Source organism: Neltuma alba, unplaced genomic scaffold (assembly GCF_004799145.2).
Source record: "Neltuma alba isolate B1F8T4 unplaced genomic scaffold, ASM479914v2 tig00005275_pilon, whole genome shotgun sequence".
NCBI classification, from domain to species: Eukaryota; Viridiplantae; Streptophyta; class Magnoliopsida; order Fabales; family Fabaceae; genus Neltuma; species Neltuma alba.
In genome coordinates, this window is record NW_021634044.1 from 314,765 (window position 1) to 341,869 (window position 27,105).

At 38.4% G+C, this 27,105-nt stretch overlaps 4 protein-coding genes and 1 long non-coding RNA gene across 8 annotated transcripts; 2 read left to right on the top strand and 3 right to left on the bottom strand.

Annotated features, from left to right (window-relative positions):
- The first annotated feature begins 520 nt into the window (after positions 1–520).
- Positions 521–6,915, top strand: LOC114747258 (pectin acetylesterase 12). Of its 3 annotated transcripts, XM_028935556.1 has the most exons (16): positions 521–920; positions 1,764–1,846; positions 2,086–2,215; positions 2,342–2,415; positions 2,691–2,777; positions 2,849–2,973; positions 3,058–3,118; positions 3,296–3,349; positions 3,436–3,513; positions 3,926–4,031; positions 4,133–4,278; positions 5,010–5,113; positions 5,675–5,713; positions 5,795–5,836; positions 5,918–5,959; positions 6,331–6,915. In XM_028935556.1, the coding sequence occupies exons 1-16, from the start codon at positions 728–730 to the stop codon at positions 6,434–6,436; spliced, it is 1,470 nt and encodes a 489-aa protein (XP_028791389.1). In that variant the 5' UTR covers positions 521–727; the 3' UTR covers positions 6,437–6,915. The 3 variants fall into 3 exon arrangements, with proteins under 3 accessions (XP_028791389.1, XP_028791390.1, XP_028791391.1); XM_028935557.1 differs by lacking the exon at positions 6,331–6,915 and having other exon boundaries at positions 5,798–5,836; positions 5,918–6,198; XM_028935558.1 differs by lacking the exons at positions 5,675–5,713; positions 5,795–5,836; positions 6,331–6,915 and having other exon boundaries at positions 522–920; positions 5,918–6,198.
- Positions 6,916–7,183: 268 nt separating this feature from the next.
- LOC114747261 (uncharacterized) lies at positions 7,184–9,052 on the bottom strand. Its single transcript, XM_028935561.1, has 2 exons — positions 8,167–9,052; positions 7,184–7,945 (listed from the first exon to the last, which is right to left on the bottom strand). The coding sequence occupies exons 1-2, from the start codon at positions 8,945–8,947 to the stop codon at positions 7,860–7,862; spliced, it is 867 nt and encodes a 288-aa protein (XP_028791394.1). The 5' UTR covers positions 8,948–9,052; the 3' UTR covers positions 7,184–7,859.
- A 3,450-nt stretch (positions 9,053–12,502) lies between these two features.
- Positions 12,503–26,816, top strand: LOC114747259 (charged multivesicular body protein 7). 2 transcript variants are annotated; one of them, XM_028935560.1, is made up of 10 exons: positions 12,503–12,507; positions 16,382–16,389; positions 23,155–23,411; positions 23,529–23,588; positions 24,304–24,471; positions 24,920–25,102; positions 25,419–25,549; positions 25,730–25,898; positions 26,035–26,164; positions 26,381–26,816. In XM_028935560.1, the coding sequence occupies exons 3-10, from the start codon at positions 23,214–23,216 to the stop codon at positions 26,629–26,631; spliced, it is 1,290 nt and encodes a 429-aa protein (XP_028791393.1). In that variant the 5' UTR covers positions 12,503–12,507; positions 16,382–16,389; positions 23,155–23,213; the 3' UTR covers positions 26,632–26,816. The 2 variants fall into 2 exon arrangements, with proteins under 2 accessions (XP_028791393.1, XP_028791392.1); XM_028935559.1 differs by lacking the exons at positions 12,503–12,507; positions 16,382–16,389 and having other exon boundaries at positions 22,980–23,411.
- LOC114747262 (uncharacterized) lies at positions 12,684–13,222 on the bottom strand. The gene is made up of 2 exons (XR_003740361.1): positions 12,973–13,222; positions 12,684–12,877 (listed from the first exon to the last, which is right to left on the bottom strand). It is a non-coding gene; the product is annotated as an uncharacterized LOC114747262 (long non-coding RNA).
- Positions 13,223–14,521, bottom strand: LOC114747291 (transcription factor MYB61; the record flags this gene model as incomplete). Its single annotated transcript, XM_028935593.1, has 3 exons — positions 14,169–14,521; positions 13,936–14,065; positions 13,223–13,835 (listed from the first exon to the last, which is right to left on the bottom strand). Coding segments are annotated over exons 1-3 (876 nt in total), but the record flags the coding sequence as incomplete, so codon positions are not given.
- Positions 26,817–27,105: the final 289 nt, after the last annotated feature.

Below are 27,105 nucleotides of genomic sequence, written 5' to 3' on the forward strand. Positions count from 1 at the left end.
CACAACTCTGTATTTAACATGAAGCCTACCGTTTTCATTGTAAAAATATACTGGTATTACAACATGATCAGTATACTCATAAAAATCGTATTTATGGCTTATAAGCAGGAAGCGTTGCGATTTATTATTACACATTTACATAATTTCATTGACGGTGAGTGGGGGCTGCGTCGCTGCAGTCAACCGACGCAATGATTTTGGCTCCACAAAAAGACAAGCACTGGTGCCAACAGCTGTTCGCAACATGCGGGATACTATTCTTATTTCGCAGCACCACCACGAAAGGCTCTCTTGCCACTTGCTTCAGTCTCTCTACGCACCACACTATCCATTCTCCCTATCTGGACATTGCCATATCATCATCTTATTAATATCTATCATCTGTTATTCATTCAGCGTATTTACTCTTTATTCCTTTAATGGAAATCCAATATAAAATTATCTTTCATCCTCAAGTTTATTGTTATGCCAAATAATCCTGTATAAAATAAGATGAAAGGGGGTTGCTTTGTCCCTCTGCCACCTTTTTGAGCTAAAGGTAAACCATTTTAGCTCAAAGCCAAAAGGTTCCACAGTGGCCTTTATTTGAAAGAAAATCACGAGACGAAAACAAATGATATTCTGAGCTTGGAGCGTTGAGCTTTATTCTTTTTTGGGAATAAATCGGGGACTGCAAAGTTCGCGTCTTCTCGAGAAAGAAAACAAGCCACTGACGAGAGTAGGAAACATGGCAATGAGGCTGGTTTTGATGGTCATTGGCCTTGCTTGCTTCATTTCTGGGGTTATCTCCCGTGGATCTGAAATACATTCTGCGTTTTCTTACTTGGAGAATGATTTCGTCGCAGCAAAAGCTTCTTCCTCGCCCCAGCCTCTCATGGTCGCCCTCACTCTCATTCAAGGAGCTGCTTCCAAGGGAGCCGGTATCACTCTCTACCTTCTCTTCTTAAAATAAAATCGAAATCTATTTTCCCCCCATTTTTGCTCCTGCTGCTTTATTTTCTTCTTTGGCCTTTTCCACTCCTTTGTATCGTCACTACATTTTCTGATCTCTCTCTTTCAAGAGACTAAATTCATATTGTGGTTTGAGTATTTGATTGTTGCCTTCAACCGTAAGCCACTCAGTCGGCAGAACTTGCAATGCATTGATCAACTCATTCAGCGATTTCCCCGTCTTTTCTGCTCTTTTTAATTTTATAGGAGTCAATTATGTCTTGGATTAGCAGGATGGAGAAATCTTGACATTAATTGACCAGTAATTATCCTTTCAAGTGAATTGCCTCTTTCCTCCAATTGTTGGACTTTTTAAAAGTATCTGGATCCTCTATGCTGGAGGAGGGTGCTGACTGAATTTCCGTAGAGAGAGAGAGAGAGTAAAAATTATAGTTCAGTAAACTTCACTCACCTCTGCCAAATTCAGTCAACTTTACCAAATCCGACTTTGCTGAATCCAAATTCATCGGTTAACTATAATTCCTCACCTGATAAATTGTATGTATGTCTCGCAATCGATTTTTTTTTAATTAAACTTTCAACTGATTCCTGACAGTACGTGGTTAATATAGTTATGGAGCCACGTATGTTTCCAGATTAACATAATATATCTTGGACTGCTGTATAAGTGCGCTTTCCTTTCTTAACCATTCTGTTAAAAATAATCCTAACAAGGCCTAATTTACTGAGGGGACTGATCCCCAATGCACAAAAAACTCTTGCTGGGTTTCAAATGTGGTCCCTAAAATTTGCGCGGTTGTCTATAATGCCAGTGTGTTTGGATGGAACACTGCCTGGTTACCACTTGCATCGTGGATTCGGATCTGGGGCTAATAGCTGGCTCATTCAACTTGAGGTATGTGAAAAAGATCTCAAGTATTATTCACTATGGGCTTCAAATTCAATAACCATAACTCTAAGGTTTAATATTTAACTACCTTGTACAATGTTCTGGCCATTCAATGGTTTATATTATGAATTTGGCTTTATAAAATAATTAAAAAATGGGAAAAAAAAAAAACACTATGCTGACTGTTTGTCATGCTGCTATATTGGACTTGGTTGAGAAGCTGGCTTACTTGTGCGTCGCTGCAGGGTGGAGGCTGGTGCAATACCCTCAAGAGTTGTGTTTTCAGAAAAACTACTCGTCGTGGTTCCTCAAACCACATGGAAAAGCAAATACCATTCACGGGAATTTTGAGCCATAAAGCTGAAGAAAACCCTGGTTTTTCCCTTCACCATGGCACAATGCAGATATTACTTACTTATAGCGTTGAATTTACAGTCTTGAAGATTGCTACACCATAAACATGTAAGTTGCATATTGTCATTTTTAACATATTGTGCACAGATTTCTTCAACTGGAACAGAGTCAAATTACGGTACTGTGATGGAGCATCATTCAGTGGGGACAGTGAGGACAAGGTCAGTGGAGTACGCCTCCCTTTTTTCTTATCTTTAAATATAGTTGCGTTTACTGCCAAGCATAGTTTTAGAAAAAGCTTCTTTATTGCTGATACATTCAGTAAGCTGTCACTTTAATGGGACATGATCTTCATTTGGTTGTATGACAGTCACATGCGTCTCTCGCAAGTGGCTTTTCCAATATAGTGGTTCACTGTTTTAATTTTTACGTGAAAAAGGTCTTCAGCTCTAAGTTTTATTATCGCATTAATAGAAGGTTTTGGTTCTCTTTTCAGAGTGCACAACTTCAATTCAGAGGACAAAAAATATGGCTGGCTGCTATGGAGGAGTTAATGTCTAAGGGAATGCACAATGCTGACCAGGTTTGACATTTCTCTTAATATGGTGATTTGATCATTATAATTATGGATGCTGATTCAGTATTGTATATCAGGCCCTTCTCTCTGGATGCTCTGCGGGTGGCCTGGCATCCATTATACATTGTGATGAATTCCGGAGCTTGTTTCCTAAATCGGCCAAAGTGAAATGTTTGAGTGATGCAGGGTTTTTTCTTGATGCGTAGGATAATTTTTACTTGATGTGTTACCCAGTCTGTGCCTTGCTCAGGCTTAGATTTCACTGATGATATGTTCAATCATGTAGAATTGATGTTTCTGGGGGACACACAATGAGGAATCTATATGGAGGTGTTGTTAAATTACAGGTAGTTTTCATCTTGTAAATTGATTCTAAATGAATTTGCTCTCTCCAGAACTTTTGCTATTCTAAGCTTGAATCTGAAAAGTCCATTAGCTTCAACCTTGTCTGCCAACTCTTTCATTAGTGGCTTCACTTAAGGAAATGTGTGCTAATATGTCACTTCATATGTTTCGGAATGTAGGAAGTGCAAAAGAATCTGCCAGAAAGTTGTCTCAACAAACTGGACCCAACTTCGGTAATTCTATTATTTTGAATGAGTCACTACTCAATATTTTATATTACCAAGACATGCACAACTTTTAACATATGGGCTCTTTTCAGTGCTTCTTTCCTCAGAATTTGATCAACCATGTTACGACTCCTTTGTTTATACTCAATGCAGCCTATGATGCATGGCAGGTAAAATTAATTACCATGCCCTTTCTCTTTTATTCCTATGTTTATGCTGTGCCGTTTATATATGAACTGCAAGAACCACGTCTTTACTGGTTTTCATGCTTTTTTTCCTCCCTTTTTCTTTTCTGTGCAAGGAAAAAAAAAAAATTACGATATGGACTTCATGCCACCCAGCTTCCTGTACATCAAACTAATTTTCTAAGTGTGGTTAATACTTCAAAGTTCCATTTATCTATGATTTTATCATTATATGCTTTTGTTAAAATCTATAGGGCCGACCAAGTAACCAACAAGGAAGAACAAAGATCATAATCAATTGTGGACTCACCCACAGCTGCCACTTTGGCTGCAGAAACCTGACTACTACTAAAAGTTTTATGGCTTTAACTAAATCACTTGCGATTGTTTTGATCAGCTCCAAGCCAGTTTAGCACCGCCTTCAGCTGACCCCCGTGGCTCTTGGAATAACTGCAAATCAAACCACGCAAATTGTAATTCATCTCAAATTCAGTTCCTCCAAGGTGATTTTAATTTCTATATTATGAATTATGTGCTGTGATTGACCTATATATGGAATTTGTCTGATTTCCTACTAATATCCGGTTTTTCTTTCTTTGATCAGACTTCAGAAATCAAATGCTTAATGCTTTGAAGGGTTTCTCACTTCCATCTCAAACTGGACTATACATAAATTCTTGTTTTGCTCATTGCCAATCTGAGAGACAGGATACTTGGTTTGCTGATGACTCTCCCTTGATTAAGAACAAGGTATGTTCCAGGTGGATTTTATGCTCTTAAAACAGCGATATTGCATTATAATATCATCAAAATTGTAAGGTGAAGCATCGAGTTAGAACTATGTAGACCCTTTAGGTCTTAAATCAATGTCTTTTTGTTGGGATAACAGAAATTATTCAAAAGACAGACAATGGATATAGGGACCCCAAATAATTTCTCGAGAAACTAATTAATACTCCTCTGGTCCTATTTATAAGGCAGAGAGAGAATGTATTTTTTGGTCCTATTTATAGGGCACTGAGAGAAATTTTTTGTATGGATGTACAATTTTACCCCTCATTTATTATTGTGTTGACTTTGTTTATATGAGATATAATGTATATTAAATAAGGATAAAGTTGGAAAGTCATTAAATTTTAAATGAGAGTTAGTGAAGTTTAAAGTTTTTCTTGGTCTGTGTGAAACATGCTGGAAGTACCTTATAAATAGGATCAGAGGAGTATATATCTTCAGAAGCTCTGAATTGAAAGAGATAAATAAACTCTTGGGAAAGTACCTTGTTTCGAAAGTTCAATACTTAAATAAAACCGAGATTTCATACTGCGTAGATTAGCAATCCAATGCCATTCCATATGCTTTTTGCCTTGCTTTGACTGCAGACGCGTGTGCGCTGGCTCCAAAACAAATGACTCCAAAAACGCAGATCAAGTAGCCCCATTTTTATTTTAAGAAAATAATTTTGTATATATTTTGTTATGCAGCCAATTGCAATAGCTGTTGGAGACTGGTATTTTGATCGGCAAGTTGTCAAGGCTATTGACTGTGCATACCCCTGTGACAAGACCTGCCATAATCTGGTCTTCAAGTGAGTGAGAACTTACTGCCTCCTCATATCATAACCTCATATATATGTTATCATTCTGGTGATTGCCATTTGGGTGCTGTAATACTCATTAATTATTATGGAAAGGACATTCTTTGTATAAGGATTCAAATAATTAGATCTATTAGATTTATTGGTGAATTTAAGTTGTCTCATACTTTTCCCCCAAAAGTTTCATTTGAAGATATTACTTTTTTTTTTCCTATGCCACTTTTTCAGAAGGTGATTGGAATTTTTCGGTAAATCCCACCTTTTTGTTAAGACGGAGTTTGAGGTATGACTTCTCAAACGAATCAGGAATCCACACTTTTTTTTTTTTTTTGGGGGGGGGGGGGGACACCCGGAGGAAGGGGTTTGTAGTTACAGACCTTTTATTGGCCGCCTTATAATTCAATGCTGGAACTTTCTAGCACTCGTATGGAAACTGACGTGGAATATCCTGAGTCTTCCAATGCCATGACTAAAACCAAAAAACAAGAAAAGGGAACACTTTATCTTCTCCCACTCCCCAGCGAAACTGAAATTTAAAATCCTCCTTTGCAGTGACGATGTATCTACCCCAGTAGGCTCACAGTCAACGAGGTTGATATTTTCCCCTTTGTGAATGCATTCTCTCGAATTGTTGTGAAACTGTAATGAATTTTCCATCTTCGTCCATTGCAGCAGTGATGGTATATTTTCTACAGTAGATCCCCAGCCCTCAAGGTTTACTTGATCCCATTCCGCTTGCCTTGTTTCAAAACCCTGTGAGATTTTACTGAAATTCTCATTCTTCCTCCTTTGCAGTGACGACACACCTGCGACCATGGTTTACTCCTACTCTCCGAGGTTGACCGTAACCCCTTTATATATGATGACTGCTTTCCTTGTCGATTTCATATTCCTTTTGCGAAACGGAGACCCTCTTTCTGTCCTTGTTCGATCCTCAATTTAAGCTGTTCCACTGACATAATATCGAACGGGCCGGAAATTTCTTACGCTCTTTGACATCCTTGGTCCGTTTTGGCTTAGCAAAATTGTAAATGTGACAGGTTTAGTTGCATAATCAGCAATCTCCTTTCTCCTTTCGTCTTGGAGTTTGCTGGACACGAGAAAACAGAGGTTGCTGATGGGTTTGATTAGGGAATGAGTGTTTTAAATCTTTGTTGAAGATGAAAACTCAAAGAGCATTAAAATTTACTTTATTGAAATTTCAAAAGATCAATCATGGAATGCGCGGAAAAGCTTGGCCGAAAAGAAAATGAAGACCCTAAAGTAAACTCAAATAAGCATAAAAACATGCCACGAAATGAAGCAGGGAAGTAGAGTGAAATAGGCATTGGCTTCTCTGTGCTTTAACTTTTAAAGGTAGATCAGTATTATTTTCAACCGACGGCTGAGCTCGTTGCCCAAAAACGCACGGCTAACTCCATTTTACAGAACTTGCATGAAGATTACTACTTGTTAACATCAAAATCAATGAAGCGCCCGTCAAATGAATGAACCAGGCCGAGCCGCTTCTCTACTCCATACATCTGTTCTATCCTCTCTTATTGACAGGCATTTAAGTTTCAGGATTTTCTGACGCTTCTTCTATTCCTAATTGGCACACGCAGTGAAGAGGAGCATCTAAGTGACGTCCATGTTTAATTTGTTCACCTGTCAGTTTCAGATTCAACACGTGGTCGACATCCGACACTAAATTAGGCATTTGGTCCTCCCATAGGAAGAAAGTTCAGTGAGTCATAACTAAATTCACAACAGCACTGCACAAACCGATCCACACTCGTTTCTGCGTTAATGCCTTAGGGATAACGTCTTCGTTAAACTTTTGGCGGATCATAATTTTATTCACACCCACCCCCAAAAAAAAAACGTGTTTCCTCACAATTAGGCGTATTTTTTTCCACTACACAAGATTTGAAACAAATCATTTCATACTTTAGCTTGCAAATGCTCAGTAAATTCATTGACAAATCTAGTTTCAGGATTCTCTCTCAAATAACCTTCCAAAGTCATGCGCGCTATGACATTCATGTAGTAATGTGAAAAGGATCAATATTTTGGTCTGGATTATAAGAGAAAACTCGATTCTATACCCGTGGGAAAGCAATATTAAGGTACTTGTACAATCCATACCAAAATTACACAGACCCCAAAAAGGAAGTGACATATTTACCAAAAGGAAAACAGGATATTAACATGCTCATGCATAAATAATATGTAAGCAACGCTATAATTTATAGACGCGGCAGTGACTAAAGCGAGAGTGCCGAACAGCCCCTTCTTTCGTCACCACATAACTCTTCGCACTTGCGGTAACAAAACTTTCATATGATGTCATACACACTGTACTCTTCAAGAGGAAATGAATATCTCACGCAAAATGAAGGATCTGAAAATTCTAAATGCAGATTTAGAGAGTTCTGAAACCACTCAACACACTCGAAGCGTTCCAAACTCGTCACACTCTGCTTCCCTTGGTCTGTACTCTGTTCTCTTCTCTTCCAGAATAATGGTCTCCTTTTCAACCACCTTCTTTGTATAAACAGCGTGTGGAGATACACACAGCAAAAGTGACGAGCACTCAAAAACCCAAAACTCCGAGAGGGACAAGGACAAGGACAAGGACAAGACGTAAACTAGCATAATCATCACGGACGATGAAAAGAAAAGCTTATAGATATGCAGTCTGAAGGGCATGCAAAAGCAGAGAAAGTGAACAGAGAGGGTAGGAGAAAACTAGCATTCAAGCGCCGTATTTGGATGCAGACGCCATAGCCACCGCCTGTGCCCATACTTTGAGCCGAGCCTTCACATCTCGCGGGTCGTCACCTAAATTTTGAGAAACAACTTCATCAGATTGTACATGTAATTCAGACGAGATCAACATAAACAACAGGACAGTTTATTGGCATGCAAAATTGTGGCTTTTAAGAACATGAGTAATCTAATTCAGCACAAAATATTCATCATTCTTGAAACTACTGAATTAGCTAGAGCGGGGAAACTCTAAGAGCATAAATGTAGTGAAAAAATGGAAGGCAATGGCGTACCAGGAGTGGAGATGCGCCAACTGGCGATGGGAGAGTTGCTGCCACTGCTAGTGTCGAGTGTGGAATTGGAGAGAGAGAAACGAGAAGGCATCTCCAGGGTCCGTTCTTGTTCCAACTCAAACCCTAGGTCTCTGCAAGCCTTCATTTCTTCCAAGTCCATGCACAATGACCTCTTCCCACCTTTTGGCCTCGTTATCACTCTCACTCCGTCGCTATCCCCACTCCAACCATGGCTCACTTGCTCATCCTCTCTTTTCCGGTTATCACCTCTCTCCATTGACATCCACCTGTTTTTCCTAGTTCTTCTCCTTCTCCTCCATGGATCAGGCTTCTTCCTGTTCTCTCCCATTAACCTCCCCTTTCGCGCCTCATCATCACTAGCATAGTCCTTCGCCGCGATCGGACTTTTATCCGTCACACCAACCCGATTCCTTCGTCGCGGGGGCGTCGCCGGCAAGGAGTAACAGCCGCTTGATTCGTTTTCAGAGTCCGAGGACAAGCCGACGGTAAGTGGCTGTTTGCAATCAGATAATTCCCCGTCTGCATCACCATCGCCTTCTTCGAAACTTTCTATGGATAATCGGGACACGTACACGGCCATGGCATTATCGGCCTCGTCGTCGTCGTCAGCGGCGCACAAGGTGCTGCTCGTACAAACGGAAAGCCTTGACATGTTATGGGGATGGGGGTGCTGATAGGGATCGTACCCATCGTCAACATCATAATCGAAATCTTCATCCGGCAAGGACGAATGGAAGGTCGCGGTCTCATCGGAAGCCATCGATCACTTTTGTTCAACAAAAGAAGCAAAGGAAAAGGCCGCTGCTTTAGATGATTCAAAGACGAAGGAAGTGAGAAGCGATCAAGCGAGTGAAGCAGAGAGTGAGTGAGGGGGGGGGGTGCGTTAGTGAAAAAGAGCAGAATACGCTATGGAAGAGAGCAGCGAATTGTGAATCATACGTTTAGCATTTCACGATAAGGCTCACAAGTCACAACAGAAGTACTCCAAAGGGCACCTCCGATCAACTACCCTGTTTATTTCGAAACTTTATACGCTCCTCTTCCCCAGCTCTTTTTTTGTTTTATAGTGAGTCACAGTCTTCTTTTCCATTTTTAATATTGATTGATTGATTTTTTTTTTTGACCAGAAATATTGATTGATTGATTATACCCTTGCTTTGTCGCTCCGAATAATAAATACTCCTCTATTTATACTTACACATGACTTTTAACATGTTTTATGCAAATTTAAAAAAATTTAAATTTTATTAATTTTTATTTAAAATTTAACAATTTTTTAATTTTATTCGTATTTTAATATATATTATATTTTATGTAAATAAAATTAAAAAAAAAAAAAATTATATATTATTATATTATATTCACAGAAAAAAAATTTCTTCATACCCCATAATAGATAAGAATAATATTAGAGTGGGAGTAGGGTGGCAGTCAGCAGCACATTTAACGAGGAGTGAAACGCGACACGGGATGAAATTGACAAGGGCTTTTTTCTTTGGAGGGTGTGGAGATTAGGTGATCTGATTGGCCTTTTCATATCTCGTAGGGAGCCTCCGTTTGTGCGAACTTGAGGGGAAACCGGTGATTGGGCGCGGAAGTTAGAGATGAAACGGACAATTAAAGATAAATCAAATTGTTTAGGGGGCAGAGAGGACACGTAGCAACCCAATTAGCCTCCTAAAAAATGTGCTTATAACCAAAGCAGGTCGTAACAAATGGTGACACCTTGGACGTGGGCTCCAACTGCGAACCATCCGTCCCACACAAAAACAATGTGTGGCGATTTGTGCCGTTCCATTACCATTGGCGGGATGGTTTTAGGGGGCAACCCCTTTGGCTGCTTCCACGTGCCCCCCTGGCGATGTAATACCCCCTCCTCTCCAAAACTTGACGACACCTGTCCACTTCTTTATTAATTCTTATTTATAATTTCCTAACCGTCAGGGAAAAAAAATGGTGAGAATGGATAGGAAAACTGGAAAAGGATAGGCTCAGCGTGGGGATAAAGCCGTGGTGCGTTTGCTTGCGAAGCAACACATAACACGTGGCCCTGGGGGATGCTACCAGCGCATATTCTTATGTCCACACACACACTAATCAATGAGTAATGAGACGGAGAATTGTGAGCAGCAGACTAGGAACTCAAAGTGGGTCCTTCTCATTCACTCTGCTTGGGTTCCACCCGCGGCACCCTTGAATCCTTGATTGTGAATTTACCGGTATTTTTAATCAGTCTGGAGCCACCCATATTTTGGCTTCTGAGTTTAAAACAAACAAATCCCCAGTCTTCTCTCGTCACCCGTGTGGCAGAACCAGAATAAATCATACATTGGTGTTGATTAATTCCAAGTCGAACCCAAGCGCACGTTCCTCCGATTCGTCTAGGGAGTGGGTGTTGATGAAGGACAGGCGTGGGCATCATGAGTCAGCCTCAATATCAGTTCAAGTGTGTGCCTAACTTGCCTTTTGGGCTTCTCTTTACATTTCACTGGATACTCATCATCATTTATCGGCTCTCTGAAAGTTACATTTCCACTCAATTGAGCCAGTAACATCAGTTTTGACAGTATCGGTGTTAAATTACTGAGAGTTGATTATGATGTTTGTTTCATAATGACCGGAGGATAAGATTCGTGCGCGCCCATCATTAGAAAATCGAGTTTTAACGTTTTCAACTCATTATCAAAATGCACAAAAACATTCTAGGACGGTGATGGAAAGTGCAGGCCATTAAAATCGACAGCCTCACGGGTTTAGGTTTATGAACGTCATCCTAACAGATATAATAAGAATCGTCGGCAGGTGTTCGCGGCAATGGCGGAGTTGGCGTGCGCCCTCGTGTCGTCTCCACGTCTCCTGGAGGAACATTTCAATGTCGCACAACATTTTTAAAAAATAAATAAATAAAACCTGCTTGCATCCTCACCATTACAAGTTTCAAACCAAATTCTTAATATGGAATGTGAATTGTGCAGCATTAAAAAAATCAGTTTGAAAAAACCGCTATATTTCATCATACAACATTTTTTTTCTTTTTTTTTTTTGACAAAGTAATCATCCTCCAAGTTTTCGGCCAGGCTTAACATCCAGGCCCCATCAAGGAACTCGGCCCTGCGTCTAAATTAGAAGACCCAAACGTTCAAAGTTCGTCTCAACTCTTGGAAATGTGGGCCTATGAGTAGTAATTTGGGCCTCTGGGCCGCCCTTGCTTGATGCTCATCACTAATGCACAATAAGCAATGCGTCATGCTGATGCTGATTTTCCGTTGTTCCGTTGAATCGATCAACGTGACAAGTCAATTAGCTTTTTTGATTCTGGTCTCACCAAAAATAAAAACCTTTATTCATTGCCGACTGAATCAATACATTCACCGTTTGATTCGTCCGCTGTATAAGGAGGGATTCATGCAGATATATTTTCAGTGCTTCTACACCAGGGCACTCTAATTCGACAGATTGTCCTGTAATGAATTGCCGGCCCCTGCACAGTAAATAACTTGGATCAATTTTCATCTCCCAAAAATAATCAAGGGCACCAGGAATCACCGAATTATTAGCTCTGTAAGTGAGCGACAACTTCAAAAGCACATGCCGGTAAACTTTAAATGCTAAAAACAAAAGGCTTGTGAACTGACATCGTGAATAAGGGAGAGTGGTGCTGGATTGCGCCACGCGTGTGGCGTGGATTGGTTAGTGATAAAGCAGCTCATGAAAACACAATGATGCAATTTATTTACTCATTTGTTTGCTCTTGGAGTTGGAAGTTTCTTGCTCGAAATGCGTTGGACAGGATAATGGTTAAGGTGTGTTGAAGGAACTACATGACAGGGAGGCGTACGCACGGCCCCTATTAGCTCGCGAGTCTCTGTCTCTCCGTACGGAATACGGACCGCAAGCCAGTGACTACCCCCCCCAATCATCAGCATCATCAGTGCCATTCCTTTACTCCGGCAATGGCTTCCCGGACACACAAAGACTTCGTTTTTATGTCAACCAAAGAGCTGGCAAATGTTCAAGATCATCCCCTGCCATCTATCTAACTATACCTATATATAAAGGGATTGGCTGTGAAATTTATGTGCGGTAATAAATAATCATTTCATCCTTTTTCTTTTTCTGGGTGGGATGTGGACAACTTTTCTGCAGCATTGCCCAATCCCTGATAAGGCGAAAACGGTTATTTATTGTATTCTTTTACGATGTGCCGGTGCTGACTCAGTGACTCCTGTCCTTTTCTTGGTGAGTAGTGAAGGAAAATGCCGTCAATCAGAAAAACTTGCAATTTTTTTGGAAGGTTCTGCAGACCGACCCCCTTCACTGGTCATGTAAGTTTAAACTTTCATGGATGTGAAAGTGAATAAACCATTCTACTATCGAGATAATGATGGTAAACCCGTTAGAATCGTGGGTTAGAAAAAGCGCTGGTTTCATTTTAGTATTGTTTCCGAGTAGCGTCTGAAAAGTTAGGGGTGGGAACAGAGAAGAAGGAAGCGTATAAAATAGATTCGGATTCCATTGTACGCAAAGTAATAAACCTATGGCTTTGGCATTGAAAATATACACACATTAATAATTTTTTTTAAGGATTAAAAAAGAAAGGGCATAAATGAAAACACAGAAATGCACCACTGTAATGCAATTTGCAGACAGAGCGGAAGATTCTTTGTTTCTACGAATGTACCCACCACACCTGAGGATTGAGAAGATAAAAAGGTTGAAGACAAATGATTCGCGTCAGGGGTGAAAGAAGTGTGTATGTACAATATCAGAATCTGTTGCACACACCTGTACTGTACTACTAAAATCATCGGCGTCACTATATATGTCCAAACGCAGCCGTGAGCCTCTGGATGTCCTTGGAAAACATATTACAAGTCTGTGAGGGTTCTTCTTGCGGCTTGCTATGGGGCAACATGAGTCCCAAATTATCAGACACCAGATGAGTCACGGGCACCATCAAGATTGGGTTTTGGACGTAATCCCCCCACTTGGCTTCCTCTGTTTGGCTTTGCAGCACTTGAATTTGGGTCTCTTTCTCGGAATCTGTCAATCCCCAGAAATGAGATTGCGATGCATTCTCAGCGCAAGAGGCTGCACAAACATCATCGCAGGGAACACCAAGAAATGAAGTGGGTGGAGGCGCAAGAACGGTGGACATGGAATTGGAGGCAAATTCAGGGTTCATATTGAATGTTGGTCTTCCTGTTTGGGTGAACCATTGGGAAGAAGGGTTTGAATTGGCAAAGAAGGTATCACCAGTGGATGCATAATTCATCTGAAGTGGGAAATTTCCCATCAGTCCTGAAGTGGTGTGGCTCGTATTAAACCCACCTGGAAGCAATTCTTTGCTGCTACAGTTGGTTGGCAAATTGGTGTTACTTGTGCTATTGTTATACTTGAAACTGGAACACCCTTCCATAGTGGGTGTATATGCTTTTGTGGCATCTGAACTTGGGCTCTCTGATTTGAGGACTTTCAATTCATTGAGCTCCTTCTCTTTGTCGTCTCCATTCTGAACCTCAGAGAGTAGTTTGTGGGTAACAGGGTCGATGCCTCTTTGCCTCAGTTTCTTCTTCAAGCAAGAATTCCACAGATTCTTTATTTCATTGTCAGTTCTTCCGGGCAATTGCGCCGCAATTTGAGACCATCTGGCAAGTGAGGAAAAGAAGAGAAAACGCGAACTCAGAATTAAAAATGATGACTCAAATCCACTTCATGATAAAAATTATGACGAGAAAGAGAGATCACCTATTTCCCAATACTGCGTGAAGTTCAATTATAAGGTTTTCTTCTTCCTGTGAGAACGTTCCCCTCTTCAAATCAGGCCTCAGGTAATTGATCCACCTCAGCCTACAGCTCTTACCACACCTCTGCAGGCCTGACCATGCACACACGACGACTCAGAAGAAATGAATTAAGGATTTGTATTTACACAAACTGTGAAGGAAGATAAAGAGGAGATGGGAATTCGAATGATATACCGGCTTGCTTAGGAACAGAGCTCCAACAGCCATGGCCATGCTTATTAATATGTCTCAAAAGTTTTTCATCCTCCTCAGGGGACCATAGACCCTTCCGAAGCTTCTGCTTATAGCAGCAAGAGTGCCCCCCCATTTTTAGTTTGGAAAGATCCGAAGAATTCTGGGAGAAATAGAAGTCAGCAGAGGTAGGAGGCCCTGAGCGAGATTAGGAAAGGATGTGAGGGCGAAAGAGAGAGATGGATGATTTGAATGTGAAGTCTAGAAAATGAAGTGGCTGCTCAGCAACAAGGGATTGAACCAATTTAAGAGCCGGGCCTCATGCGAGCGAAGTCATGGTCAATGAGGTTTCTTGCATTCCTCTCTCTCTCTCTTCACAGTTTATGGATTGGACATTGGAGGGGGGAGAGTTTATTTTGGCTGGGTGAGGAGTTGGGGTTAGCAAGCAGTACGCATATGTCTTAATTTATCGTCGGTGTGAGAACTGATGTCTCTTGCAGAAACGGTGGGTCATTTCATTTAAGATAAAAGCTAATTGAATAATTTAAGTAGATGAAAGAAATTAACTACGTTAGTTATAAATGTTGTCTTTTTTAAAATATACTTACTGATAATGTGTATTAATTACAATTACTATTTAATAAAATCTTTAATATGTAACTACTATAACAATTATTTTAAAAGTAAATAAATAAATATGAAAGGCAAAATAGATTAAAGTTTTATATTTATAATTAAATTAAAAATTAAACTAATTTTTATATTAAAAATAATAACTAGTATTATATAAAATTAAATTAAGTTCCCCGATGAACTCTCCCAGAGCGAAATAAAACCACTATATTAGAACAAATAAAAGAAACCAGCAACGTTCCTAACAAATGCTACAAGGCCTGTCCATGTGTATCTGCAAAAGGCAAAATGAAGTACCCCTTTTACTGGGCCTAGTGCGAGAAAACTTGAGACTGACAAAATAGATTGATGAAATGAGAGATTCTTGCACTTCTTTACTCTTTGAGCTTTGTGTGCACTGTGCAATTCATCCGCGTCATTGTTTCTTTGAAAAGTTTCATCATTACGTGGAAAGAACCATGTTTTTATGTTCTTCCCTTTAAAAAAAAAAAAAAAATCAATGCATGTCATCATTTCCCCGTTGAATTCCACCTCTCTAGTCGCCAATTAAATCTTCCTTGTCATATTTTCCATTCTCAGCCTGTCAGTCTTGGAACCACGCTTGGTGTACATATAATTATAATATAAATCCTCTTATTAATTTTTGGAAATACATGATGCGCTGTTTTAAAGAGATATGTATATATGGACTTGTAGAAAACAGCGATGTCTGTATGTGGGGAGTGAAGGAAGAAATTCTCATCTGAACTTTATTGCTCTCTCAGTGGCCTTTTTTTTTTTTTGTGTGTAAATGTTGACCTTGTGCCCATTCTGCATCTATCTCTCGTTGATTAGATAATTGTTAAATAGCTACAAAAAATTATGCTAAAATATCATAGTAAAGCTACCCCTCGAGATGCTGCAAGGCTAGGCATACTTAACAAGTAGTCCCAAATATAAAACTTAATTAATAGATGTGACTTGATCATGAACACAGCAATTTATTTCAGTTTATTTTTCTCATTTAATATTTTTCCCAAATAGCATTCATTAACATCACGTTTTTTTCTTTACTCTGTTTATCATTTGCGATTGATAGTCTTAATAATTCGGGGACAATTATATCAAAATCTCATTAACTCCGCAACCGTCCCACCCGCAAGTGCAGCAATCACAACTCGTGACACGAGTGCCATGCTTGTTTGAAAATTTTAATTTGGTTAAAAGACAATTTAACTAGTTTCGTAAATACTACCGACTAAATTAGTAATGAACTCCATCAGTTCTAAAACCTTGAGATAGCTGCACCGACCACCAAATTTTCATATTAAGTACTGCCTCCTATTCTAATTATAAAACTTAATTTATAATTTATAAATAAAGTCTTATAATTAAAATTGAATGTAATATTAGAACCAAAGCTCTTGAAAAATGAAAATGTTTGATGTCACCTGATCAACTAATCACATCATAAAGAATAATATATGGAAAAAAAAAAGAGAAAATAGGAAAAGAAAAAAGAAAACAACCACGGTAATGGCACATCAGTCAGGAAAATTATGTCAAAAAGGTCCTGCAAGAAAAGCTTCCCATCCCATGTGGAGTCTTAGGGGTGTTTGGATAGAAACTAAACTATGATTTCATAAGTGCTTTTACGGATTACGAAGTAAAATATGGAAGAGGTTATCTCGTTTTGTGGAAAAGTGCTTCTGAAACCACGGTTTTGAGAATGCCAAACGCCCCATAAATAAATAAACTACTGGCCAAGAAAATAAATTATAAACAGACAAAGCACGGGGCTTAGGAAAAAAATTAGTACTCCTCTAGTCTTATTTATAGGACAGGGAGAAAAAAAATTTGGTTCTATTTATAAGGTACTAAGAGAAATTTTTTGTATAGATATACAATTTTATTTTCTATTTATTATTGCGCTGACTTTATTTATATGATATATAATGTATATTAAATAAATTTAATTAAAATTACAAAATTATTAAATTTTAAATAAATTAATGAAATTTAATATTTTTTAATTTATATAAAATATATTGAAAGTGATTTATAAACAGAGTAGCACTTTAATATTAAAATTAATTAATTGGGCCTGTTTTCGATCATCCCGAGACAACGTGGAAAACGGGATGGAAAAAGCAAATAAAAGAGAAGAGAGAGGGCGCGACGGTTCTATCTATTCACGTTATTGTTAGACGCGAATAAATGCAGACAACAGGTCTTTATGGGTACATAAATTTATAAAGTAAAATAAAAGCAAATTAATAGAGTCCGACGACGCATCTCGTGCTTTATGCATCTCAGGGTTGGTGATAATAAACCGCGTTATTCATATTCATATAGTTTGTTCGTTTTTATATTTCATAACAACTGATTACAGCTACCCAGCGATTAATCAAACTTTTAGTATTAACTTATAAACATCTTTCATTTTAAAAGCATACACATCTTGAAACCAAAATCCAGGTTACACCTTGATTTGATTTTTATGATGTTTTTCGTAGTCTACTACTTTTAAACTCTGGAAGAAAATAATATATTTTAATTGGCCAGTTATTGTTTATCTGATTCGATGAATAAATGTGAAAATCTAACTTGTATGCTAGGGAAAATTAATATGCCACATCAAGATGTTGCCCACTTGCATTAAAATAGTTGAAGATATTTTGGACATATTCATCGGATTAATATAATTATAATTAATTTTCCAATCACTCAACGCCGGATATTAAGCTCCTCTGCAAGACGCAGCCGATATTACTGTGTGCGGAACCATCAGATTCTGCATTCTGCGGATAGCACACAGCGTGTCGGTGCGCTCCACTACGACTTGATAGCGATTGATCGGATCAATCACCGTCATTTTGGGCATGCATTATCCTCACTGTACTCCAAAATGTCATGATTCATTATCTTATTAAATTTTTCATTATCAATAATTATGATCTACTTATCTCATGAACAATTACGAGTTTAATCTGCTTATAACCTTAAACCTCTTGTGTTTATCCTATTAAATTATTTTAGATGACTATTACTGTTGTATTTAATTAATATTCCTCAATTCTAACGTGCAGAGGTCAGATGAATTGTTTTAGCTACACTGCGAAATAATTTACGTACGAAATCTCAAAAATTACGAATAATATAGTTGTCATAATATTTAACGTTTGAAAATTTTAATACTCCAAAACCAAAATGATAATTTCCTCGTGGCGCTTGATTCCGATTCTGGCTGTATGATAGTGTGTAATTCATTGTTGTCCTTTATGAAATCTGAAAAGCGCAGGGTTTCATCTAAGTTTAATCTTTAATGTCGACCAATTATATATATACTGCTTAATTATGAGAATGCAACAATGCTATTATTCTTAGAAATTTTGTTTTATTCATATAAGGGAAGCTAAGTCAGTTTATATTTACAGGTAAAACGAAAAAAAGAAAAGAAAACGTAGTTCTCCATGCATACAAAATACATACACTTAACAGGAATAAATACGAAAACACTTTTCTCATAAAGCTATTTAGGGCCTGTCTGGTGACGCGTTGAAAATGTATTTTTATAATTTGCATAACAAAGGTATTCTCACAGTATTATTATTTTTATCGGATCATAATTTTCAAGCACATTTCCTTAAAAAGCCTATTTCGGAAAAAATGAACTTCACAAACTTTATTCATTGCTATTTCTATTTAAAAACCTGTTGTCAAGACAAATACTGTGATATTGAATCCATAGAATAGGCATGCAACCGTATAAATTTGCAAACTGCACCCCACCCCATGCATGTCACTCTCCAAAATCTGTAACATGACCGGTTTGCTGAAGAATTAATTTGTATGTGCATGTTGTTTTTAAATTATTCAACAGTACTGCCATGTTTTATTGATGAATGGTTCACACACACACACACGTGTCTCTACGTACTCGCACAGTCGCACGTGCACTCCCGAGCACATATTCATCATATCTGCATTCTAATTTTTTTTAATTAATTTATTTCTTTTATCTTATTTAATTATCTATGTTGTCATGTTCGATATGCATCATGCATGTATTCATATTGTTGTTATTGTTACGTATAAATACTATCGTTTAACTTAACTCAAGTATTTAAATGTCCGTCCAGTCTGCAATATTTGTTATTGTCCATGTCCGTCCAGTCTGCAATATAAAAGAATCAGGATCGAGAATCTTCTTTTGCACAGCACGTACATTACTGAATTTTCCCTGCCATTGTTATGAATTTATATTGATATTTTTCATACTAACTTGTCCTTCCATAAGAAATAATTCTCTATATTTAAAAGACGTGAAAAGATTCTCTCAAACTATTATATTATTGCTCGCGGTTATTTCGGGGTAAAAATATCCTATAAAAGGTACAAGAACACCGCACGAGTCTTTAATTTTCTTACACTACAGAACGTTTGTGCTCTTACAAGTATAACCATATACATAATAATACTGTAATTTTCATTAAGCAGATCACAAATGTATACTAGCTAGGTGGGATGTCTCTTTTGCTAGTTGGAACACAGTCAGGATGGGATGAGCAATATGTGGCGTTTGACATATGTAAGGATAATCAATAATGATTAAGCAATTATACATAAATGAATGGAGCAGTGTGCAATTATATTCTCAATAATAAAAGAGAGAACGGGAAAACCAAAGAGATAATCGTAAACTTCTCATATGCCTGCACATGGGCTGTCCCCTCGGGTCAACCCTGGTCGTCTACAATGCCACGCTTGTAACCATATCCCTTGCTGTTATTTGATGCACAGCAATTAATACCAAAATATATAATCACGTGTAATGTCATCTATCTGAACTATTAAAGTGCTGCTTCGATTTTAATTTGATTTTTTTTTTTTTTGGTGGGGGAGACGGGGTCCATCCAGTGGTCGAAAGTGGCAGCCATGAAATTTAACTTTGTGATTAAAGGAAAAGAAGAAATTATTAACGACACACATATAATTAGGGGTGGCAGAGGCCTCCGAAAGCATGGAGGAGCAGTGAAGATAAGGAGAGGCCCTACGTACCCTGGCGATAAGACGTGAAGAACATGAGGTGTAGAGACGGGACGTATATGGACGTGGCAGCGCAACTATCGTCCACGTTTGTTGCCTAAAATAATTATATCAATCGCATCACACGAGCGTCTTCTAAATATATAAACACAAATATATATATATATATATGTATATATATAATGGGGTCCTTGTTATTCTGTCATTGTTACACGTTTCCGAGCTCTGTGCTCTATCTTTGTCCTGAGCCCTACCTGGTCTGATTTCCATATCGAGTGACTCACAATGTCATGCAGTCCTTCACTTACCCACTTAATCATATTTTGGGCCCCCAAATGATCAACATTTATCAGTACATTATTTAGGTTGGCTCTCTGATATGATATGGCCTGGGGTCCCAAAATGAGGTATAATTTTCATGACTGGTGGCCAGTGGAATCATCTATTATGAATTTTATATTTTACTGTATACCAACGATCCTCCATTATTACTTAAAATATTTAGTGGCTTAAGCCCCATCTGGCCCCATTCCTTTCTCAATACAATGCACATCACTTTTGGGTTCGGCCGAAGGATCAAATAATCCAGCAGTGCGACATACAATTAAAGTGCCAAAACGTGAATCAGCTAACTACTTTGGGAAAAACCAAAATGAGTTCAACGTCATGCAGATGCGCGCAGCACTGTAGGATTCAAAACAACATTGAAATATAGCCGGTGAATTGATAGCGCGCAGACTGAAGCTAGGAGGAAGACTCTGGGTGCTTTGAATCATTTACTTGAGCCCGCCCTACTCAATCACGCATCGTGAAAAGATAGAGGTTAGCGTAATTAATAATTTCTCCACTAGGACGCTGGCTATGAATTATGATGCAGACGCAGCAGCGGCAACAACTAGCATCTGATGAGAACCATTTATATTTATAGAGAGAGAGAGCGTGTACGTTATTAGAGGAGAGGATCATGTAAAGTATAGCTGAATTAGCCGGCGATATTCGCAGGACCCAGCGCCATCAAAGTACCGCCTCAGAAACCTCTGATTAATGGGACCCTCCTCAATGATTCATTGAGGTTATATTATACACAGTGGATGGGATGAAACCGTACAAATAAATACTGCTACTGCTCTATAACATTATCATTATTCATATCATGATCAGTCATCGTCCTGCATGCATGCTGTACCCAGCATGGATTAATATTGGAGTCGTCCCTCCTGCTTTCCCTGGCTTTCATAAATAACGAATACCTACGAATGCAAATGACTTCGTAACCTCAAAACACGCGTAACAAATGTAAAAATAACTCACCTTGCGTGGTGGGTTTGTTTGAACTTTAACTGATGGATTCGCTAATTACATGTGCTGTGACGCATATGAGTGGAGAGACATTGCGCACCTAGTACGTAAACATCATTAATTGCCCCTTTGTCCTTAACCCGATATCCCCTTTTCAGAAGGATGACAATTGCATGTGACGAGAAACACCAACCATCACTCGGGCGGAATTAATCAGTGGCTGACCCTGATGCGACAAAAACAAATTAAAGTGGATGGAATCAAATAACACGGCCATGTAATTCCCTCTCTCTCAAGCCAATATGATTAATTGATTGCCCATCACGATAAGTTTTTATTTTTCCGTTTCTTTTGAAGTTGGGAGGAGGAAAAAGAGCAGAGCGGCGGTCGCGAGAGAAAATAAAAGATGAAATTATTAGGAACACGTGTATCGTCATGGTGATTAATTCTGAAGGCATAATTTTCTGATTAGATGCTGTTGCTTTGTTGGACATTTTGCACCGGGCCAGGCTGCTTGGTGGAGTCATTGATGTTAAAAGTCCAAGAGATGAACATCATCAGAGAGTCACACGTTTTATACTGGGAAGCACTCCACGTTCATCCCAGTCAAATCTTCTGCGTTCCAGGCCCAACTTTAGTAACACCCACATGCGGATCTCACTACATTTTATCGCTTGCTATTATAACTCATAATTGCCAATTAATTAAGAGTTGCCACAATCAGCTAAATTCCTCGCTTTCATTGCATCTAACCGGCCCCTTCATTAGTTACTCGTCCCACGACTTCAATTAACACCTTCATTCTTACTTGGCAACCTATTGCTGTAAATTCCGTTAATTGCCTTGACTACAAAGAGAACATAAGAATGAAAATAGAGAAAATTACATATAAGAAAGTTAATTATTGAAAGTTCCTGAGCTTGACTTATTACTAATTAATAGGTGATTGTCCAAAAATGCCTTATAAAATTCTAAACTTGGATGAAAAATAACGGGAGAGGGCACATGTAAAAAATCCTCAGTTAAACCCTAAACCACACCATTGGAAAACAAATTTACAAGTTCAAGATATCCAGTGATAATAAGTCAGAATTAGGGTATTTATTGGTAATCAACTCTTTCTGTCTGGGGTTTCTTTATATAAAATTGTCCCATAAAAATAAGGGGCAGAGAGCCAGAGAGCATGACTCAACATCAACTCACATCAATCTTGAAATCGAAGATAAGCCCGTACTACGCTTATTAGTTGCCAAATATTTCAATTGATGAAGAATTAGAATGATTGGGAAAGAAAGAGGAGAGACACGATTCAATGATTAATGGACACAACGAAAAGAGATAGGAGTTGAAATTGGAGGCCAGCGCCAGGAGGTGAAAGGGACAGAGATGCCAGTCATTGCCAATTGACTTTAATTTGAAGGGAGAAAAGTCTGGCGTCTTGTACTGTTTTTGTTCCTATTCAAAATCTACAAATTAAAATGCACACCGATAAATTGTGGCAGAGTCTAGCTCAGTAAATTCTCATCTTCTTTAATTACTTCCGAGTGCGACATGATAATCAACTTTCATCACGCATTGCATCACTGACTTTAATTTTCAAATTATTGAAACATCATTAGCTACAGTGTAATTCCCGGTACTGCAGTCAAATGGCCATATTATCCTCGGCTATATTATTTGCTTCATTTTTAGTGGGCCTGAACTGGAGATATCATCTCTATTAGGTCCATGACATTTTCTGACCAGAGCTCCATTTTGTCGAAAAATAATTTCTCGCATCATTTATTTGTGAATTATGAAATTACTGCCGCGTTGCTGCGCGCGCGCCATCAACCGGTGGACCTATTTCACTCTTTTTGTTTGCTCCGCTTCCCCTTTGATCCGATCCGAGTCAATTTGGCCGGACGGTCCGGGTTAACTAGCATTACCGGGTTACGTGCGCTGGTAGCTCTAGGCGTCATTGACGTTCCGGTCGTTGCTTCGGATTCCCGGAGTTGGAAACCCTAACACAGTGAAGTGGACGTTAAAGTTGAGGGGCTTTGTGAGGGCGCGATTAACATCGCGGCGCTGCCGGAAAAAAATGCAAAGATGAACTCCAAAAGGATGACTGTGAAGGATTTCATTTTATCGGAGGTGCCTGATTGGGACGATGAAGTGGTTGCCTCGGCCCGTTTCAAGGCCTTTAGCGGTCAAAGATCTGATTGGCAATCGAAATTCCTCTTCTGGAGGGATTTGATAATCAAAATAGCCCGACATGTTGGGCTCTTTATTATTCGTCCTTCCGAGGTTTTTTTTCTTTTTTCCGTTTTATTCTCAATTTTGGCATAATTTGTTTGCTTTTATCCTATTAAGGTTTTTATTTCAGTTCTGGTTTGGTCTTATTTGAACAATGCTTCATTGCAGGTCAAGAATGATTGGTTTAATCGAGGGGGCTTGACCCCTTTATGTCTCGACCATGTATTGGTGAGTACATGCTTGTTGCACTATATTCAGCTGGTATGTTGGTTGCAAATCCCCCATTTTAGACTCTTTCTTGTATGCTGCTGGTTGAGATGTTTCATAAACTTGTATAAGTTGTCCGGCACAGTGCCTTATGAACGAACTAGCCAGAACCCCCGCGCGTTGCTTTTTTTTTTTTTTTTTTAATTTATTTATTTAAATAATGTCGCATTAAATTTAAATTAAATATCTGTAATGAATGTTAATATAGTGTCAATGTATCTAGAAATGCTCATCAGGAACTCTTAGATAAGTTTAACAATCCTAAGGCAATAACTACTTCTTTGGGATAGTAGTATAATATAAATATTCTCGCATGGAAGTATTCTAACCCCCTTACCTTGTTACAATTTATAATAAATGTTTTCTCACAAGGACCTTGTCATTTCTTCCTAGTGGGCAAGATTTTTTTTAGCTAGGCTTAAGGCTGGTAAAGTAGTTATTTAGGGGAACAAATCACTCTCTCTCCGAGTAAACCATCTAATGATGTCAATATAAGCTTATATTGAACATTTTTTGCATACTCTTTTGTTGTAGAATACTTCAATTATGTCGATTTATGCTTTCAACTTGGTGTATGATGGTCCCCCCCTTTTCTTCTCTCGTCAGCTTAAGTTGCTACCTAAAATCATTTCTTTGCTTTCATGTCTGGTTTTGTTTTTACATTTTCATTTTTCAGTTTCTAATGTATAATGAAGGTGATATCACAAGAACTGCTGATCTTGTGGATCCTACTAGTGGAAGACTCTCCCAATTATTCAGAAAAGTAAGCAACCTAATAACAAGGTCAACAACGACTCAGGAAATTATATCTGAAGAACCTTTCATCCTAACCATGCTGCTTAAGGTAACTAGCCATTCTTTTATTTCAGGAGTTCTTCTTTTACCCTTCTTAATTTTCTTGAACCTGTCCAATTCTGACGTTTAATATGCGTTATCACTGAAGATTGACAAAAATTTTCCAAAGATGGCCATATCATGTCCACAAAATATTTTCAATGAAACAATAACATGTCAAAATGATCATCTAAGAAGTTCAATAGTTTGTTTTCTTATGAACTGATGATAGCATAGTAAAAGATGTATTTAAAATTATATAGTAACTACGCGGCACATAGACTGTATGAATAGTTTCGTTTCTGGAGCACGTTGATCTTTGACATCTGTATGTTTTTTTAACTGTTGGTTTCAATGTGATGCCGGTGTAAGCTAGTCAATGAGCTATAATGGAGTCTGCCATACCATTACTTCAAGTTTTTTATTCTTTTATTATAGTGCCATTTCTTGATGTTTAGGATAAGGCAGCTGAAGTTATCAAACTTCTATCTGAAAGTCACTGGAATTCATCATGTATCGTAACAATGAAGAAATTCCAAGAAGTATGTGGAGGGCCTGATGAGAAATCTGCAATCTTGGGGTACCTGGGAGGGTGTGGAAAAGCACAGTATATTTCAGTGCGTAAGAAAGAACTTGTAGAGGTATAGTATCATTGTGGAACAAACCGTTGCCCAAGTTATTCTTGGCTTCTTGCTATGAAAAATTACTACTTTTCTACAAAAAGAATAAGTGATTGAGAAGGTTGTGGATGTTAGATATTGTTGAACCCAAATACAGGGATAAAATAACATCCACAACGTAAACTAATTTTAAGAAGGAAAAAAAAATTGGGTTTCATCCTTTCTATGGCTATTGTTAATGCTACGCAAGACTGTTTCATTTACTGAGGCCAATCCTATGTATCTGAATTTTATTCCTGAAATATTAGGCATTTTCATTTCAAGTCTGTGTTTACAGGGTATCAAAATTTCTCTTTCAACATCAGCTTTATCCCATATATCTAATTTAGATTATGATATTCTGCACTTGATTTGGACAACTGAGAGGCTTCAGCAACAGCTTGATATGATTGACCAACGTTATGAATTGTAAGCCCTTGTGATTATATCTACTAGTATAGGTATGAGTGGCTTCTGAGAAGAGAACTTTCTGAGGGAAAATAAAAAGAAAACCTCTCTCGCTCATTTACTAGGCCTTATATCAGTACTGCTGTAGCTATAATGTAGTGATGTTTGCCTGTCTCACGGATTTATTATATTTCTTTGCAGGTCAAGACAATCAGCACTAACTTCATTACATTCTGGAAAGAGAAAATTGGCTCTCAGGTATGCTAGGGAGCTGAAGCTGGCCACCCAGAGTAGAGAGAAATGTTCTTCACTTTTGAACAGAGTAGAGGAAGTACTTCGTGTTATTGCCGATGCTGAATCCACGAAAAAGGTATAGCTTTGGATATAATCCCTGAGCATTTTGAATTTTGCCAATCTTTAACGAGATTGGTTAATTTCAGAATTTGAAGGTTTTACTGAACTGTGGCTACTCTTGCATTTGATGATTGACTGGGCTTTGTTAGCAGGTTTCTGAAGCCGTGGAGTTAGGAGCCCGAGCGATGAAAGAGAATAAGATCAGTGCAGAGGAAGTGGATGTTTGTTTAAGAGATATCCAAGAGAGCATTGATTCACAAAAGGAAGTTGAAAAGGCGCTAGGTATATATTGTCTTATCTTCTATAGGGGTGCGCTCATTTGAAGCGCGCCTTTTCTTTTTTATAACGAGCTGTTCTTTTCTGGTATTTTTCTCCACGCGTGGGAATTGATTGAATGCAATCTCAGGATAGTGGTTATGATTTGGGACTGAAGTTGTATGTGACACCTTTATTGGGGATTCTTTGTTCTCTAACCGCATTTCTTTTGGGTAGTTTCAGAACGAAGTCCAGCATACACGGATCTTGATGAAGAAGATATTGAAGAGGAGTTCAAAAGGTTAGAGCTGGCGGTTGGCAACGAGACCGGAGTTCCTGAACCTGAAAACGCGTTTACTGATAGGGAAGGAAAAGAAACTTCGGAAGCCGCCGAATTTATAAACGATGCTTTCTCAAATCTGAAGCTCTCAGACGATCTTGCGGAGTCCAAGCTCGAGAAAGAATCAAAAATTCCAGAAATGGAAGCCGCGTGAGCGTGAAAGTTCCATTAATCTGGAAATGGTTGTGGTTATTATGCTTTATTTGGGGCTAAACGACCAACGGTTTGATTAGTCAATTTACATGTAGACACTGTTCTGTGCGGACCAGAAGTTGTAAATGAATATCTCATCTGTCTCTATTTTGATTATTTTCTTAAGAATTATTATAATTTTCGGGGGAAAAAATATAAATGATATACAAAAACGGTATGTAACTTAAAGAGAAAAAGGGTGACTGTAATTTGTCGGTGAGAAAAAGATATCCCAACAACGCGTTTAGGTCCCGCACGCGACCCACAACTTTTCATCCGATTAAGTCGTATTTTATTATTATTATTATTATGATAACAGTCGGACTTTATTACTTTGTGAGGGAAATAATTCTGTATTCTGTTTCCAAGGGAAATTTCCTTTTCTTTCCTTTTTTGGGGGATTATTGCGGATGTCCAGTCGAATCAATCAACAGTA